Source organism: Pseudopipra pipra, chromosome 6 (assembly GCF_036250125.1).
Source record: "Pseudopipra pipra isolate bDixPip1 chromosome 6, bDixPip1.hap1, whole genome shotgun sequence".
NCBI lineage: Eukaryota > Metazoa > Chordata > Aves > Passeriformes > Pipridae > Pseudopipra > Pseudopipra pipra.
The window spans coordinates 15,854,662-15,872,097 of record NC_087554.1 but is presented as its reverse complement, the minus strand read 5'-3'; the positions used below and the strand labels follow the sequence as shown (position 1 = coordinate 15,872,097).

General features: G+C 37.0%; 2 protein-coding genes and 2 non-coding genes across 10 annotated transcripts in view; 1 reads left to right on the top strand and 3 right to left on the bottom strand.

Moving 5' to 3' along the window:
• Positions 1-17,436, top strand: part of SLC22A18 (solute carrier family 22 member 18) — a 145,945-nt gene that overhangs the window by 91,448 nt on the left and 37,061 nt on the right. The gene's annotated exons all lie outside the window — the stretch shown is intronic.
• Positions 1-17,436, bottom strand: part of NAP1L4 (nucleosome assembly protein 1 like 4) — a 28,486-nt gene that overhangs the window by 6,433 nt on the left and 4,617 nt on the right. For 4 of the 7 annotated variants that reach the window (XM_064657537.1, XM_064657538.1, XM_064657535.1 and 1 more), the window contains 12 exons: positions 16,680-16,741; positions 15,312-15,411; positions 14,255-14,396; positions 14,063-14,149; positions 12,446-12,565; positions 11,816-11,887; positions 8,479-8,618; positions 5,478-5,623; positions 3,554-3,576; positions 3,078-3,197; positions 2,758-2,787; positions 1,409-1,465 (listed from right to left, as the gene is read on the bottom strand). In XM_064657537.1, coding sequence (XP_064513607.1) covers positions 1,409-1,465; positions 2,758-2,787; positions 3,078-3,197; positions 3,554-3,576; positions 5,478-5,623; positions 8,479-8,618; positions 11,816-11,887; positions 12,446-12,565; positions 14,063-14,149; positions 14,255-14,396; positions 15,312-15,411; positions 16,680-16,741 — 1,099 coding nt within the window. Of the gene's footprint in view, positions 1-203; positions 242-1,408; positions 1,487-2,757; positions 2,788-3,077; positions 3,198-3,553; positions 3,577-5,477; positions 5,624-8,478; positions 8,619-11,815; positions 11,888-12,445; positions 12,566-14,062; positions 14,150-14,254; positions 14,397-15,311; positions 15,412-16,679; positions 16,742-17,436 lie in introns of all 7 variants that reach the window. The other 3 variants (XR_010431201.1, XM_064657536.1, XR_010431202.1) reach the window with 3 other exon arrangements.
• Positions 10,513-10,633, bottom strand: LOC135416826 (small nucleolar RNA SNORA54). Its single transcript, XR_010431763.1, has one exon. It is a non-coding gene; the product is annotated as a small nucleolar RNA SNORA54 (small nucleolar RNA).
• Positions 13,735-13,861, bottom strand: LOC135416827 (small nucleolar RNA SNORA54). The gene has a single exon (XR_010431764.1). It is a non-coding gene; the product is annotated as a small nucleolar RNA SNORA54 (small nucleolar RNA).

Sequence of the window (17,436 nt, the reverse complement as noted above, 5' to 3'; positions counted from 1 at the left end):
AATTTAAAGGCAGTCATCTCTATACACATTTCTTTCTATTTTTTACTAATAAAACCTAAACTCTGAAGTCACAATTCCCCCATTTCTTTTCCCCATAAAAGGATAAAATAAAAAACAAAACAGAAAACCCTAGAAAACAAATCACATTACATGACTACAAATGTGACTCTTGGAAGTTAGGTATGAATGGAATTCCACCTTACCTAGAAATGTATGAATGATAAACAGACTTATATTACACCTAAATGGGAAAAAATTGAAAGGAACTGTCAGCATGGATGAAAAGTGAAATGTACAAAATAATACAGGAGGCAACAAACCATAACCTTCCAAGATAACCTAAGCTTTTTTTTTTCCTACAGAATGCCAAATCCTTTGGAAGGATATTTGATACTTCACAAAAATGTACACTGACACAGAACTAACACTGTTTCTCAGCTGTCCAACTGTTTCCCATTACAGGTACATCACTGCATCTTGATCTTACCAAGCAGTCAGAATACTTATTTCTGCCTCTCTAATCCTGTTTGATTGATCTTTGCACAAGACAGACTTTCTTTAGTACACAGTATTTCTCATTAAAAAAAAACTAACTTGATTCTCGACACAGTTGCAAAAAGCATTACTGGTGATATGATGCTGTATATAAAACTACACCAGAAGAGTAACACATTAAGCTGCTGTTAAGGCTGTCATCCAGAGATCAAGCAGTTTTGCATGCCTTCCACTTTTTCATCTGTCTTTATAAAAAATTAAAAGCTGATGTTTTAAGAACTAAATGAACCCAAACCTGTCATCACTGTCCCAGCTTCAATAAATATAAGCATTAACTTTACCAGGACTGAAGGACTGAAAAAGGCCTATCAGAAGGAGCACTAACCCTTAAGGCTGAATTTTATGCCACATATCAAAGTTGCAAATTCAAAGTTGAGGACTAACTTTTTTTGATTTCTAACCAAGTACAGACATGTGGAGTCTAACCTGCAGCCATCAGGACAACGATAAAGAACAACTCTAAGGAAAAGAAAATAAACAAGCTAGTTGAGATTTGTCGGACTACTTCTAAGTTGAAGTCCAGCCAAGGAACATTTGAATATGAACTTTCTAAAGGAAAAATATCTATCAGCATTACAAAGAGATGGCATTAAGAAGTAAAGGCACACAGTTCAGAAATTATCACTTTCTTGGTGCAGGTTGGAAGACAAAAACCTACACTTTCTCAACTGATGGAATGATTAACTTGTAAGGGCAATTTGAGTGCTGAAGAAGATGAAGATGTTGCAGTCAGAAGTTAGGGTGAAGTTTGGGTTTTTTAAATAATTTATTGATATTTTCACAAACTATTATAACCTCAGGTACACTGCTCATGATTATAGTCTGTTGTGACTAAGCACACAAAAATCCTTACCTTAGGATCACCCTCTGCATCTTCTTCCTCTTCTCCCTCCTCTTCCCCCTCCAACTCCTATGACAAAATAGAGATAAACTAACAGAAATTAAAACAGGTTAAAAGTGCAACTTTTTGTAATGGACAAAAAGCAAAATAGCAAGTTACGTTATCACTGTATTCCAGAGTGTTTCAGATGTCAGCATTGGGCTGATATAAAAGAATTCAGCATCTGTAAAATCTTTAGAAGATGATTTAAAGGTTTCAGCATGGCTTAAGACAATCTTCCTATTTAAGTTTCTGCTGCAGTCACCCAGCAATTTTAAAACTTCTATCTAACATGACCTGGAATTTTAGTTCTGGTAACAGGTATATATGTCTAATTTTATTCTTTGTTTTGATCTCTCTCTGAAGAGTCTGTTTATTTGGATTACTGTGGACAGGCTATGTGCTCCTGTATAGAGGATTTTGCAGTATTTTTGCACTGTGTTCTATACATGACTACATCCAAGTAATATGGCACTGGACACAAGTTAAAAATACACATAGACTTCTATCAATACTCAGTTTAAAAAATAAAAGTACATGTTTAGTTACTGAACAGCCTAAGCAAAGAGAAAAAAAAGAGGCTGCATGCTGAAGGCTGCCAGCTCACATCAGACCACCAGCTTGATAACTCCTGATGTACCAGAGTACGGTCAACTTGACAACAGTCAGGTATGTACCTTTGACAAATTAGCAAGAACACCACAGTAAAAGCAGTAAAACAAAAAAAGGAATTCTTTGTAAAGGATATTAATTCATTTAAGTGTGGTAACATTTAGTGGCTTTCTGCAAAGCCTTTCATAGCATGTTTGTGTTCATACAATGCTACTGCAAACAGAGCAGAGCTCTTGGTATACTAGAAATTCCAGCCTAAATCAAGCCTTTATCCTGAGCAGTTTTACACTCCCCCTTTTTCACTTTACATTTAGTAAAACCCAGTCTTCAAGCTTATGACAACTAAAAGCTGACAGCTGAATTCCACTACCTCCAAAGTAACAGATATTTAAAAATGAGGTAGAAGATTCTTATCATGCAGCACTCAAGAAATAAAGAGCTTGTGTTTAATTTTTGACTCACATCAGAAAGCAGCTTTCAAAATACTGGGAAAAAAAAAATGGATAAATGTTCTTGCAGAAAGTACTTTTATGAAGAAGAAAAACCAGCCACAGATTTTTTTAAGTCAGGCATGCTGAACTCTTTTGGAAAGAAGTATCATCCATGAGAGCATTTACAAACAACTATTTTCTACTCTATGTAGAACTATTTCTGGTACTGGAATGCCGTAGCTAATCAGTTATCTATAAAAGATACAGTGTGCATCTCACCTCCTCTTCACCTTCTTCATCTTCTTCAAACTGAAAAACAAACCCAAGGTTTTATTAGCTCTACTAATATTTGCATGAAAACTTCTGCAGTAATAGATGTAGCATATTCAAACACAGTAACTGAACCTAAGCCCCTTCCAGAAGCAGATTAACAACTCATAGCAAGCTGAATGATTCTTTCGTATTCCCCAGTAACAGGAATCTCTTCAAGGTTTTTTGTTACTCTCTTGTAATTAATACTTCATACCAGTCTAATCAGAAAAGGAGAACGTTTCTATCTACATGGTGACTAATAAACAAAATGCTAAGAGCATACATACATTATCATCATCCTCTATAGCTTCACCAGTGAAATACAGCACAGCACGAGGGACTATCCTTTCACGGAAGAAGTGTCCAATTTCAAAATCTGCAGCTAAAGTATATTCTGAATCTTCATCCTGTAAGGCAAGTCAGCTTGATTTTTCTACTACGAACATGATGTACTATACAGAAGCAGACAAAAGTATTTCAAAGTTACAGGTTTAAGAACACATTACACTGTCATCATCAACCTTCAGGTCACATGTCCTTTCAGTATACTTTGTAACAAAATCTAAGGTCTAAATCTAGATTTGCAGAATTGAGATTTATTGTAAAAGTTTCCTACTTTCTACACACAGATTACTGTGTCAAAAGCAAAAATAACAATAAAAATACACAGTACTTAATGAAAGAACCCAAATAGTCACTATAGAGTGACCTGGTAAAAAGGACATGGCAAAGTGCAATTGTGCCATTTCAGAAACAAACTTACCAACGACTCTCCATCACCAGATACTGCAAAAAGAAAAGACAGCAAATTTAAGACAAGCATGTATAGTCTAGCCCACCTCAATATTCAAGATGACAAAACACAGTATAAAGACCTTCTCATACCAGAAAACACTGGGGCTATAAAGGCTTCAGAAGGTAGCTATTAAACCTTTAATGACAATTCAGATTCATATTAAGTTAAACCTACTGATATTGTACTTGTAAGAATTTTACATGTTGTAATAAGAGCATCAAAGCTGCCATATGGATGTCAAAGATTTTTGCACAGGAAATACTCTTTCTACAAAGATGGATTCAGAAGGCATTCAGATCACACTTCTCCTTTCAGAGATCAACACATTTTATTTCTGCATTAATGCTGTAATTACAGTAACTATTTTGCTAGAGCATTACAAACCCTCTCATCTCCCCAAATACAGAGGATACCAAGTAGATGAACATTTTGCCATGAATTTGCAAAGCACTGTTGAGAACAGGCCCAGTACTGTAACCAGTAAGGAATAGGGGGAGGTGTTTGTTTATAAACAAAACCTACCAACCAACAACAACAAAAAAAATCAAACCAAAAAACTCCAACACAAACCAAAACAGATTTCCCTTTTCTACTCAGGTCCCATGGCACTGTGATCCTACTATGAAAGTGATCATTTGGCTCAGCCTGTTCTTTAGTTGAAAAATCAGCTACCAGCAGATGTCAGTCTTATCTTTCTTACACACCTCCGGAGTATGTCTTTTAAGTATTTCAAAAATTAATATAACGCCAACATGATACAAACAAATCTCCATCGCCTTCTGAAAGCAGCAAGGAAAATTAATTTAAAGGGTATTTCTGCACCAAACAACCCCCTTTGGAAATACAAATCACTTGGTTCTCATCTCCATGTACGTGGGGATTTGCAGTGGTAATTAAAAGAGACAGGTAGTTCATAATAGCCCACAGGAGAATCAAGAACCAATGTCCATTTTGTTCAGTATATCTCTGGAATCACAGAATGGTTTGGGTTGGAAGGGACCTTAAAGATCATTTACTTTCAACCCCCATGCCATGGGCAGGGACACCTTCAACTAGACCAGGCTGCTTAGAGCCCCATCCAACTTGGCCTCGAACACTTCCAGGGATGGGGCATCCACAAGTTCTCTGGGCAACCTGTGCCAGTTCCTCACCATCATCACAGTCATTAAGAATTTCTTTCTAAACTCTAATCTAAACCTGCCCTCTTTCAGCCTAAAGCCATTCCTCCTTGTCCTGTCACTACATGCCCTTTGAAAGAGTCCCTTATCACCTTTCCTGTAGGACTCCTTTAGTCCACAAGTAAACTACTTCCTCCATCCATGTTCACAAAAGAGTACAATGGGAGATGTACCAAGAAAAAAAAAAAGGTTTGTAATCCACCTAAACCATTTTAAATATATGAGTAGACACCTAACATAAGGCAACTAAGAAAATTACAAAGTTGTATGGAGCATTATGGATCATTAATTAATCACAAAAGAAACTACAAAAAGTTTGTCACTTAAGACAAAGGTTTAAACGAAACCGATACGCTGTAACTTGACCAACACTGGAGGAGATTTCTTTTGCATGTTAGAAACCTCAAATTGATGCATGGAGCCATCCTGTGGTAAAACAAGTCAACTTCTTTAGGAGATTCTACATGACATGAGACTGTTTCCATGCTATGAATCCTGTTTACAATGCACACCTCTTGGCCAAATTCTACAGAATAACATCAGAACAAAATGATCTGTTTGGATGGGCTGCAGTTTGCAATCTTCCTCTCGTAAGAAGACAGTATACAATGCAGCAGCATAAATAGTTTGAAGGTTTAAGCTGCATAAATACACACACATATAAATAAAACAACATATTTTAAGAATCCTCAATTCTTATTTTCCAAGCTTACCCTTTATAGGGCTGAAGAAGTTAAAAAAAGAATCATTAGGTACTTGTTTAGTAATTGTCCGAACTGTGCCTCGACCCTTGTGTTTCTGCTTTTTCTTGATTGTTTTAACTGTAACATTTTTTCCTTTCTTCCAGTCAATAGTACACCTAGAGACAACACATGGAAAACAGCATTTTAACAGAAGGCATCAGTGAAAATAGGGAACTGAGCATCAGAGCAGCAACATCAAGGCAAAGATGGTTTATTATTCTCTGGATAAAGCTAGTTTTACACACACTGACAAGTGAATCTGCTTGACAAGATGTGAAGTGGATGCACACAGTGCTAGAGACTAAGCCTATGTTGGACACATTAAATAGTTCCCTAAATGAAAATGCTGTACAAGTTTGTCTTCACAGAGTAATCACTGCCCTCCTCCCCCCCCAAACTTTAATAACCCCTTTGACCCAACTACTGGAGTTCTGTAACCAAGGACGTGATAAAGTTATTAGAGAAAAAAAAAATCTCAGTCAGACCAGTAGGAAACAACCCTGTCACTACAGGTCAAGGCAGTGTCCTGTATCCTAAAAATAAATGCACAAAGAGTGGGCCAAGGAGAGGGATGTTTTAGCTCTATAAAGAGCAGGGCTCAGATTGACTTGGCAGCCAAGTGCAGCAAGCTGGAAAGAGTTTACTTCCCTGTCCTGCTACTGTACAAATTGACACTTTATGTCAACTAAAAGTCTCTCTCCATCCACCTATAGTTTTACCCAAAACTGCACATGGCAAAGAATGAGGGGCAAACACAACTAGTTCTCTTGCAATGGAAATAATGGTGTCACAGTAATCCTTAAGTGTCCCAAAATATATTGCCCTATATATAAATGGTCAAAGTCAACAGTTTTATGCTTAACCTGTGTAACAAGTCACAGATATGTTTTCCTGCTCTACTTGTACCAGTATCTAACACCTTCATCAGGAAACATCAACTGAAATCAAAGTTTTGACATATCAGCAATTTAGAAAAGCATTCCTCTGTGAGACTTAAACTGAAAACATTTTGTTGTAATTAACTAAAGTTTTCTTCAACATGGACTAGTCTGTAACTTGGACACGACCTTCACTAAACATGCAAGTAGATGTTTTGCCTCACTTCAGGTGAATACTCAATTCAGAAGCTAGTATGTAGCACTACAAGTCAAAAGGTTTTGAGGTTGTCAGGATGCCTTCAAAAAAACCCAAGTATTTGGCATTTCTTAAGTGTCAGTTAAAAAAAAAATCACAACCCCCCCAAAAACAAAATCCCCCACCAAAACACATCCTTGAAAGGATAAAAACATAATTAAAACCCAAGAAAAATATCAACAGAAAAAAAACACCAAAGAAGCTAAGAAAAAGAAGGTACAAAACCATTTTTCATTTTTGTCAGCTCTGCTCTGGTGTGGCACTGAAATTTGGTTATAGGACAGAGATCACTGATGGGAAGAGAAAGTCTTAGAATCATAGAATCGATTGGGTTGGAAAAGACCTCCGAGATGACATCGAGTCCAACCCTTGGTCCAAATCCAGTCCATTTACTAGATCATGGCACTCAGTGCCACGTCCAATCTGCATTTAAAAAGCTCCAGGGATGGTGAATCCACCACCTCTCTGGGCAGCCCATTCCAATGCCTGATCACTCTCTCTGTAAAGAATTTTCTCCTGATATCCAACTTAAATTTCCCCTGGCGGAGCTTAAGCCCGTGCCCCCTTGTCCTATTGCTGAGTGCCTGAGAGAAGAGACCAACCCCCACCTGGCTAGAACTTCCCTTCAGGTAGTTATAGACGGTGATGAGGTCACCTCTGAGCCTCCTCTTCTCCAGGCTAAACAACCCCAGCTCCCTCAGCCTCTCCCCATAGGACTTATGCTCCAGTCCCTTCACCAGCCTAGTTGCTCTTCTCTGGACCCGCTCCAGCACCTCAATATCCTTTCTGAACTGAGGGGCCCAGAACTGAACACAATACTCAAGGTGTGGCCTCACCAACGCAGAGTACAGGGGAAGGATCACTTCCCTGCTCCTGCTGGCCACGCTATTTTTGATACAGGACAAGATCCCGTTGGCCTTCTTGGCCACCTGGACACACTGTTGGCTCATGTTGAGCTTCCTGTCAATTAGTACCCCCAGGTCCCTTTCTGCCTGGCTGCTCTTCAGCCACTCTGTGCCCAGCCTGTAGCGCTGCATGGGGTTGTTGTGGCCAAAGTGCAGGACCCGGCACTTGGCTTTATTGAACTTCATCCCATTGGAATCAGCCCATCTCTCAAGTCTATCCAGATCCCTCTGCAGAGCCCTCCTGCCTTCCAGCAGGTCGACACTCCCTCCCAATTTAGTGTCATCAGCAAAAGGTTAGATGGAATGATCTTTCACCCCCCCCGAAAACTCTAATGTGGTGTCCAACTCAACAGACTTCCAGAATAGACAAGAATTCACCATTCCACAGTTGGTTTCTGAACACATTTTGAAAAAAAATAAAAAAAATTGAAAATTGCTGCATTAGCCACAACTACCAGAACCAAACTGCGTGGCCAGTACGTTCCAGCCTCAAAACAGGCTGAAGAATGATGGTACATGTGACCAATTCCTGCCTGATCATAATATACCAATTCCTGCTGGAATAATAATTGCTGAAGAGATGACAAGAATCCAAGAGAGTCTAAGGCTACTCATCAGACTAAGGAGGAGAGTGGTCTGTGAAATGTAATGAGTAAAATTAATTTACCTAGTTACCTGGAAATAACAGGTTACCTCAATTAGCCAAGTATTACATTTCAAAGGCATATAATTTAAAATATACACTGTGTTAAAACATATCTACATCCAGGCATCTGTTCCTTCTGATGCTGAGGCTAACATCATCATAATCCCTACAAACATTCCCAGTTTTTAAGTCAATAACAATTTTATCTTCATTAATCATTAACACAGTAAGAAAGAAAATATCCACTATTACTTCAGAAGCTTTTTTGAATTTTAGTTTTCCTTACCCCTCACAATCAACTATTTCAGGTCCTTCAAATGAAAAGGGATCTGTCTTGTCTGGCTCCGACTTCATCTTGTACGTTTTTGTCAGGACTGAATTAGAAAAGTAGTCATTGGGCCCAAAGTGGAACTCTAATGAGAAAGACTGGAAAAAATTTCCATTATAATTTTATGTTACCGTGAAATTTTTTTGTTGAAATAGCACATCAGCAAAATTATCATTAATCAATCTCTGAATACAGGAAAAAATGAGATTTTGATGGCAAACGTATCTTTCAAACTACAGCAGAAGCAGGAAATTTAAGAACGTCAACCAATTCCGGAAGTGCAAGAAGCCTGAACAACCATGGCCAACAATGAAATTCTAATCAGGTAATTACTACATTTCATTCACCTTTACACATAGAACTGCTGTCTTAAGAGCAACCTTAGAAATAAGTATTTTGATAAAAAAGTCTTGGTTTCATTTTCTGTGGAAGCCTCTCATCATCCCTGCACTAGGGATGATGTTACTCTGAAGTCATTTTGACATTAGAATAGCACCACAGCAGTTCTGATCAAGGTCATGACCTTAAGAGACTGAAACAAACTTTATTTCTGATTAAAACAAAATTTAGATTGAAGGAGTTTATTTTAACAGTTACAGTTCACCAGGAACCAGAGGGGTTTTTTCCATTTGATAACAGAAAATCCTGCAAAAGAACACTGGCTTAAACTGAATCCTACAATTATACATGTCTTAACAGGCTACAGCCTGAAGCACGTGTAACTGCCAAAAACACTAGCCTTGAATATACTTCCCCAGGCATTCTTCAGAGTCAGGCCAGAAAATGGTCTGTTGTCACCAAGCCTGCCTTGCCATCCTCTTTTTCAAGGCCATCCATGTGCAAACAGGATAAACAACTCTGGAGACAACAGCCTGTTCAAAGACATTTATCCCTCACTCATCTCCCAAAGGCCCCTTAATCTTTCTAAGGCCTCATGAATCTCCTCACACGACTGCAGTCTGCAAAGACAGTGGTCAAGGAGTGATGGAAACTAGTGGCAACAGCAACCTTCCCAAACTCTGTTCAAGTGAAGGAAGCTAGTGGGACCCAGCAGTACACTGGAATATCTGTCTTGGCTTCACATTGCCTATTTTAGCTTTACTTCCATTTTAAAGCAATTCAAGACAGCCGTATGGTTTGGAGGCCATCTTCAGCTAAGGGTAATCTCTGCCTGGCAAACATGCTCAGGGGAATAGTTACAAACTTAGCTTATCCACTATCAGTGACGAACACTCATACCCAAATAATCCCATAAACCATCACTAGGGCTATAAATAGGCAACCAGTGGCACTACTTCGCATGCAGGATCCCAAGGACTAGCAAGACAACAGTATCTGCAGAGGCTGCATTTCAGCATTTTTTTACCTGCTAATTAGGAGACAAGAAACTTCAAGTTTCACATACTATTTGAAGTGTTGCAGTAGTGTTTACTTGGATATCTTTACGTTTTTTATCTGCTATGCTCTCATAAAGCTCAAAAAAAGAGAACTTACTTTTTTAAGCTATTTAAGTTATACCCAGATGCATTATCCAGGTCTGAATATGCTAGCTGAGGATCCTGATGACCAAATAAATATATAGGTAGAAATTAAAATTATAAAATACATGTAAGTTTATTCATGTGATTATAAATAGGTAAAAGCAAACAGTGAAAGAATTGCTTATGCTTCATGTGGATAAAAGTTTCTATGTACATGCTATAACAAACAGAACTTGAAAGCATGTTAACTGTAGCCAGGCAAATCCACTTCTGGAGTGTCACAACTACAGTTAATGGCTTTGGGTCAACAGTAACTGAGAAAATGCCTAACTATCATGTACTTCTTTTAGCAGCAAAACCTAATCCCCAGCAGAATTAGTGTATTTATTACACACTGGTTATGTGAAGCTTTCACAGTACAAAGCAGCCACTGCTGCACCGAGAGAGAATTTCAGACAAGAGTCACACACCAATGGAAAACGGGTTTCACTCAAGCAGTTAGTAATGCATCCTTTGTCTCCAAATACAGAAGGGACATGGCATTTGTCAGCCTCCCATTACTGGATTTAATGTAGCACTGGAATGGAACCTATTTACAGAAATGTGCTGTCAAAAGGTTACAAACAGTGCAAGACGAGAGAAATCCACTGATGTTTTAAGAGCTGAATGAGAACACAAAAGTAGTATAGGCAAAACCAATTATTACCAAATCATCCAAATGCCACCAAATAGATATGCTTCAAGATGAAAAGACCCAACTTCTTAGAATACCTATTGTACTTTGTGCTTAGACAATTCATTTTCTTCATAACACCTGTATCCTCTCCTTTAGCCCTAGCAGTTTTTAGAAACTTAATTTTCAATATTTCTCTGCCTGTACTACTTTCTTGCCTATTATCAGCTCAAGTGTTTAAGGAATTGAAAAAAACAAACAAACTTTGCTTCATCTGGTATTAACCGTTAAAAGCTATTCTGAGAAAGTCCTTTCATCTTTATGTGAATCTTCAGTAGAGCTTTTCTTGCATTTATTTTGGATATTGTCAGAACACTATAAATCCGTAAGGCAAAACAAGAAAAAAGAAATATAAGAAAAAAGCCACAATGATAAAAAATAAAGAAAGGATGTGTAGGCTGTAATTCCATCCTTCTCCCTGCCTCCCTCTAAGAAGGAATTCAAGGAATAAGTATAGTCTGGACAAATTAAATAAGCAACAGAACAACTTCTTTCCAACAAACATAGTATCTTTTCTGTACACTGAACTTAAACAAAGAAAGAATTTCCAAACAAATTAAAAAAAGCCAAGTTGCACTTTAAAAAATACTCACTAGGTACACTTTTAAAAGATCATCTAATATATTTTCTAGCCTTTCAATAGCACAGTATCCATCATTATTTTTGATTAGTATCACCAAGTCACTGTATTCAATATTTTATCAAAAAAGATGCAAGTAGCATCCAAAATTTTTCCCACAATTAATTTTCATTTGAAAATGAAAAGCACACATATAGCTTTATTACTAAGAGCAGCTATACCAGAACTTGAGAGAGAAAAAGAAAGCAAAAACTAGACAGAATTGAACAAGAATTTTTATCTATAAATTACAATGATGTCACAGATGTCCAGGCTAAGAATAAAAGAGCAAAGGGTCAGGAAAGTTGAAGGTAAATCTTTAAAAGGCCAAGCATGAAAATATTAGCTTAGAAAGAAATCTCACACACACATTACAGCCGAAGAGTTGAATGAAAACTTTGGAATGCTGTTCACTTCACTACTACAATCTTCATGAGAAACAAGCAAGCAGAGGAAACTCACCATAGGCTGTCCAGGTTCAGAAAACTTAACTTTAATATCCTGCAGATGTTTCAAGATAGGTTCGTCATATTCCTAAGCAGAAAAAAAGTAAGACCCTATTCAGCAGGCAATATTTGGAAGAAACTCCTCTTCTTAATAACCTTGTAATTATTCAGCAATTTCAGCTGAAGTACAGACCTGGATCCAAATTTCTTAAATCACAGTTGCAAATACTACGTGCCAAATTCTCAGTTGTTAGGCCTCACCTTCAGTAAAAAAGGTGCCAAATGCCAGGTTGTGTGAGTATGACCAAAAATATAGTAACCATTCAGGATATTTATTGCCAGTGAGACTCACATGCTTCAGGGAATTCTTCCTTAACAGCATTAAAAGCAATTAATATAACTGTGGCCAAAACTACATAATGAATTCAACTAATCCATGGATATTCTTATAATATCCTTGCAAAAATAATCCTTTATGGGCTAAATTAACAGTGCTTGTCCATCATTAGCCTTTCAAGCATCTTCAGGGATTCTAAAGGCTCAAATATTTGGTCTCTCACACACATTCCACAAAGACTGACTACTAATGGGAAAAAGCAACTCATTTAACACAACAGAAGTCACTCCTTTCGGAGGAGAAACTTACTTGTACTAATTCACTTAGCATATCTACATTCCTAAAGATAGTAAACCAGAAGTCTGGAATTCCTTTGACATTTGTCTCTTCTGCTTTTTCTTCTATTACCATTGCATTTTTCAGGTCTCCCTGGGAAAAAAAATACAGACACATTTGAGAAATGAAATTGTGACTCAGTGTGTTTAATAAACAGAGGTAGACAAAACAATTGCCATCTCTGAAACTGTGTTTAAGGAACATTTGAAATGTACAGGTTTTTTCTGTCAATGAAGAGATACAGGGTTTACTTACACAACTTAACATGTATACATTTAATTCAGATTTACTTTAATCTCATTTGAAATTCTTTTATATGAAGACTAAATAGACCAAGTGACAGCTTCACTGACTTAAGAAAAATAATTAAAACACATTTCTTTCTCCAAATAGAAAAAAATATAAACACATTTCTATTTTTCTATTAATCTACTTTCTGTAGCTTCATGTGCCATTTACAGTGTTTCATCTAAAAATTAAAAATTTAACTCTGCCCTCTGAAATACTGTTTTACCTTCCCAGTTTCTCAAAATACTTCGTAAAATTGGTTTTCATGGTTATTTTTAATTATTACAGTCTTGAATTATTACCTTGTGATATAGGAGTCCCTACAGACATTTTTCCATCACAAAAAAAAATCGCAGGAAATGCGCAGTCTGAATTAGTTGTATTGCACCTTTCCTTTTACACCACTAGAGAGCAGCATATGTATAAGATCTTCTTAACAGCAGCTACTTGGGTCACCACTAGTTAAGAACATAAAGCTGCAGTTACTTCCCACCTAGACATGTTTCTGATTTTATAGTTGTGTGGAATACGGCCTGTCAATGCTGTATTTACACAAAGCCTAGCAAACATTTTTTGCTTATGCACAAGGAGCACACTGTGTGTCATGCTAAATCTCAGGAGATCAGTAAAACAAAGAGAACAATTTGCTTTGTATACAGAACAGCGTCCAAAGAAAACTGAATAAAATCAGGCCAAGGAAAAAATGCAAAGAAACCGACAGAATGGCAAACAACTTTCTAAGTAGGTCACTTCTTTGAGAAAAAGCCAGCCATGAGCAAACATCTCCAAAAATGATGACAGGAAAGTAACTGGCAGCCTACAGACTATATTATCCCTCCTAAATCTAGATAGCTCTTACTCAAGAGACAAGTAGGAATCCACACATTTTAGGCAGCACACATTTTATTAGGTCCGATTCTGTTTTATGACTCTGTGACATGTGTCTAACCTGTATTTATGAAAATGAAAGCTAACTATGTCCCCCAAAATAACAGGGACAGGCAGACAAACAACCAGCCTTTATTACCCGGGGGTATCATGTAGCACTGGAATGGAACCCATTAGCAGGAAGATGCTGTTAACAGGTTACGAACAGTGCCAACAAAGGCAACTTTTCAATTCACTCAGGTTACAAATTTGAAAAAAGGCTAAACTAATAGCTTAGAAGCTTTCACTGGACATAACAGTGTATTCATCACAAGAACATGTTACTGATAAAAAGATGAGTCTCTCAATGAAAAGAACAGGAACTAACTCTGACAATCTGATATACCAGTAGTTCATCACTCAGCTTGTACTCACAGCCAGTTTTTCTTCTTCCTCATTTTCACTGTGCCATTCTGCCTCTGCATCTGTGGGTTCAGCTTCTCCATTAATAAACTCTCTCCTCTGTGTTAGAAAAATGAAGAATGTAATTGAAGATGTAAAGTTATACATACTCAACCAGAACTGATGGGAACAAGAAAATAAAAATTATATACATAGTTTTCTTACCTTATCAAAAAGGGGTTGATAGAGTGCTGCGTATTTTCTCTCTAAATCATGTACTTCTTCATAGAACTTAGCTTCTATATGGGCACATTTCACCTGAAGCTTTTTCAAGGCATCAATTCTTCTTATCACTGCTTTTGGAAAACTAAAAACCAAACAATTAGTTAAGGTTAAAAGTTAGTTGCCTCAGCATTATTTAATATATCACTGTGAAAAAGGCTGCTTATAACTACGTGCAATTTTTAAATAAAAGGCTCATGTCAAATACACGTTTCTTCAACACCTATTTCAAAAAGTTGAAAGAATCCTCTCCTACCCAAGTTGTTCTCAAAGGTGTTATCTTCTGTTCCATTCCCTGGGGCCACCACCCTCCCCGTGTAGTTCAGAGATCTGAAATCAATACCTTTGTTTACACCTAAACTTTGAGACTAGATCTGTGAAAAATAAGAACTGTGCACTCTAAAGGGGAAAGTTTTGATTCATGGGCCATACTTAGAAAGCACACACTGTCCATCTGCACTTTAAGTTATTAAACACTTAGATACAGTCATGTAAAAAGAACTCTTTATAGAAGTTATATTTTTTTTTAAAGAGATCTCCAACCAGCTATTCTCAGTCAAGAAATAAAGACAAATATTTACTAAAGGCAATATTTAAATCTACTTTACAGTTAATATAAAACTAACTTCTAACTAGGGATTTACAGATCCTAAACTTTCCATTACATCCTGGACAGCATTCTTACAGAAACTCAGTCAGTGTAGCACATGCCCTGCCAGACTAAGGGTCACAGAAGGAAACAATGGAGGGGAGCAGAGTTATTTCTATCCAAAACAATAACAGCCAAGGAAAACACTGAACCTGACAAAATTTTGTTTGCCATTTTGTGTAAGTAAACTAAAACCTGACTCCTTCCTGAAGCAGGCCACTATGAATCGTGGTTTAAGTCAACCATTTTTCTTAGTGAACCATTTGTTCTAATTTCCTATCTCAATTATTCAGCAATAACATTCTATTATGCGTTCAGTCTTTGAAGAATTTTATTATGCCCAGTACTTACGTGTCAATGTAACTTGAAGGAGTAAGTGCTGTGTTGTCAAGACGTTCCTGTAGAGCTGCCAAGGCCTGGGGATTTTGCATCACTTGGTCTGCTAGTTTTTCTACAAAGATAGAAAACAACTTTTAAACAAATCTGCATTTATTTACAGTGCTTTTATCATACTGTGTCTTACAGTAGTCACAGTAAAAATATTCTCTCTTTTCAGATCTCAAATAACACTACTATAGTTAACTAATAGCACAAAAAAATTGGGACCAGATTTCAGAAATATAATTATATTGAATAATGATAGAAAAAGCACCTTTCTCTTTGCAAATCTATCAGCTGCTTTTACAAGCAAGTAGTTTACTGACAACATAAGCAAATTTCCCGTTTTCCTCTTATGTAAGAAAGTGCAAAACAGGAGTTTATCCTCCCTCTATATCCCTCTTATATATATCTTATAAGCCATGTATAAATTTGCAAGAGAGGAACCACTGAATTACACTTCCAAGATGTTCGTTTTCCAGTTAGTCTGATTGCTGAAAAAAGCCTGACAACTACTTTGTGTACTGTACAACAAAGAAGCATAGCACTATGACCTCGACAACTGCTAATTTTTTTAAATCAAGATAATTTTACAATCTGTAAGACTCTTTTTTACAGGAGGTCAGATATAAAATGCTTCTGGGTTAGGATTTAAAAACCCTTACTAATAACAACACAGGTTGTCATGGTGGGAAGACATTTGCTTTTCACACCTTTCCATTCTTTCTCACTGCTTTTTTCCCCCCCAGACATTAAAAACCCCAATAAGTTGCATAGCACACAGGTTTGGTTTGTGTGTTGCTTTCTCTTACAAAATTTGAATACTCAGGGTAGTAGTGGAACTGTAGCTTTTTTGCACACTGAGGTATTAATTTGATCAGCAGTTATCTGTAGATCTTCCAAATGGAGAACAAAAACTTCCAAGAGGACACATTATGACGATGCATTTTCCAACAAATGAGACAGTAAAGAACTAGCACAGATACTGCTCATTTTAAAAATTATGCTGATAACGATTACATATTGTTACAGGCTAGTCTATACAGGTTTTATTGCAAGTGTCTAGTGGCTTATTTTGTGCGATAGTAAAGCCTATTCCTATCACAACATATACAAAAATACTTTCAGTGTTACAAAAATATAGCCTTTATTCTGCTTCTGGCTGCAATGAAAATGGAAAACATCAGAAAGTGAACAGTTAGCCTAGAAACCATTGCTTTGCAAACACATCTGTAGTTTTGACTGCAAAGACTTTGGAATTGTATATAAAGAAGCTTCAATACACAAGGCAGTAGGTTTATCCCACTTCTGTAACATTACCTACTACTATGTATTTCTTACCTTTTTTGTTGCTTGCATTTTTAGCAGCCTCCAGAGAATCTGAAGCAGTATCTTCTGTTTTACTAAAAGAATTCAAAATGTAACATATTAAAAAGGCATCACGTTACAAAAATGTTAATATTTAAGAACAAGTTACTCTGAATTTTCATTTTACAAGACATGTTTTATAAACAAGTATGCCAATAGAAGACACATATTTATGCCTAAATTTGTGAAAACTTAAAGGTTTGGATGTGAAACCAGATCTCCTAACGTGAGTAGGATACAAAGGCAGAGCAAGAAAAGGCAAAGAAAGAGAAAAACAACTAACCTCAAAACAAAACACAACCCCAAAGCAAAAACCTTTGACAGATAAATTCATCTCATTAAGTGAATGGCTGGTCATTCATCTGGACTGGGTCACACCACACAGGAAAAACAGTATTACTCACAAATGAAAACACATGACACTTTAGGTGATGAAGAAAAACACAAGAAAGGATACAGGTAAGACAGGAAGATAAACAAGAGATAAAAGCTCTGTTTCAAACTTCCATAACAAGCTGTTTTGTTTTATAGTAAAAACATTCACTTCTACTCTAAAAGAGACATCCCTGTCCTCCCCATCTCCCTGCCACAATGTCTTCCATCACACTTCCTGTGCTGGAGGAAAGAGGGTCCAGCACAAGTCAGCAACCAGCAAGCATTCCCTGTGCTCCCTGCCAGTGTATAGGTCACAAAATGCACTCTGGACATTGCTGAAATTAACCCTAACTCA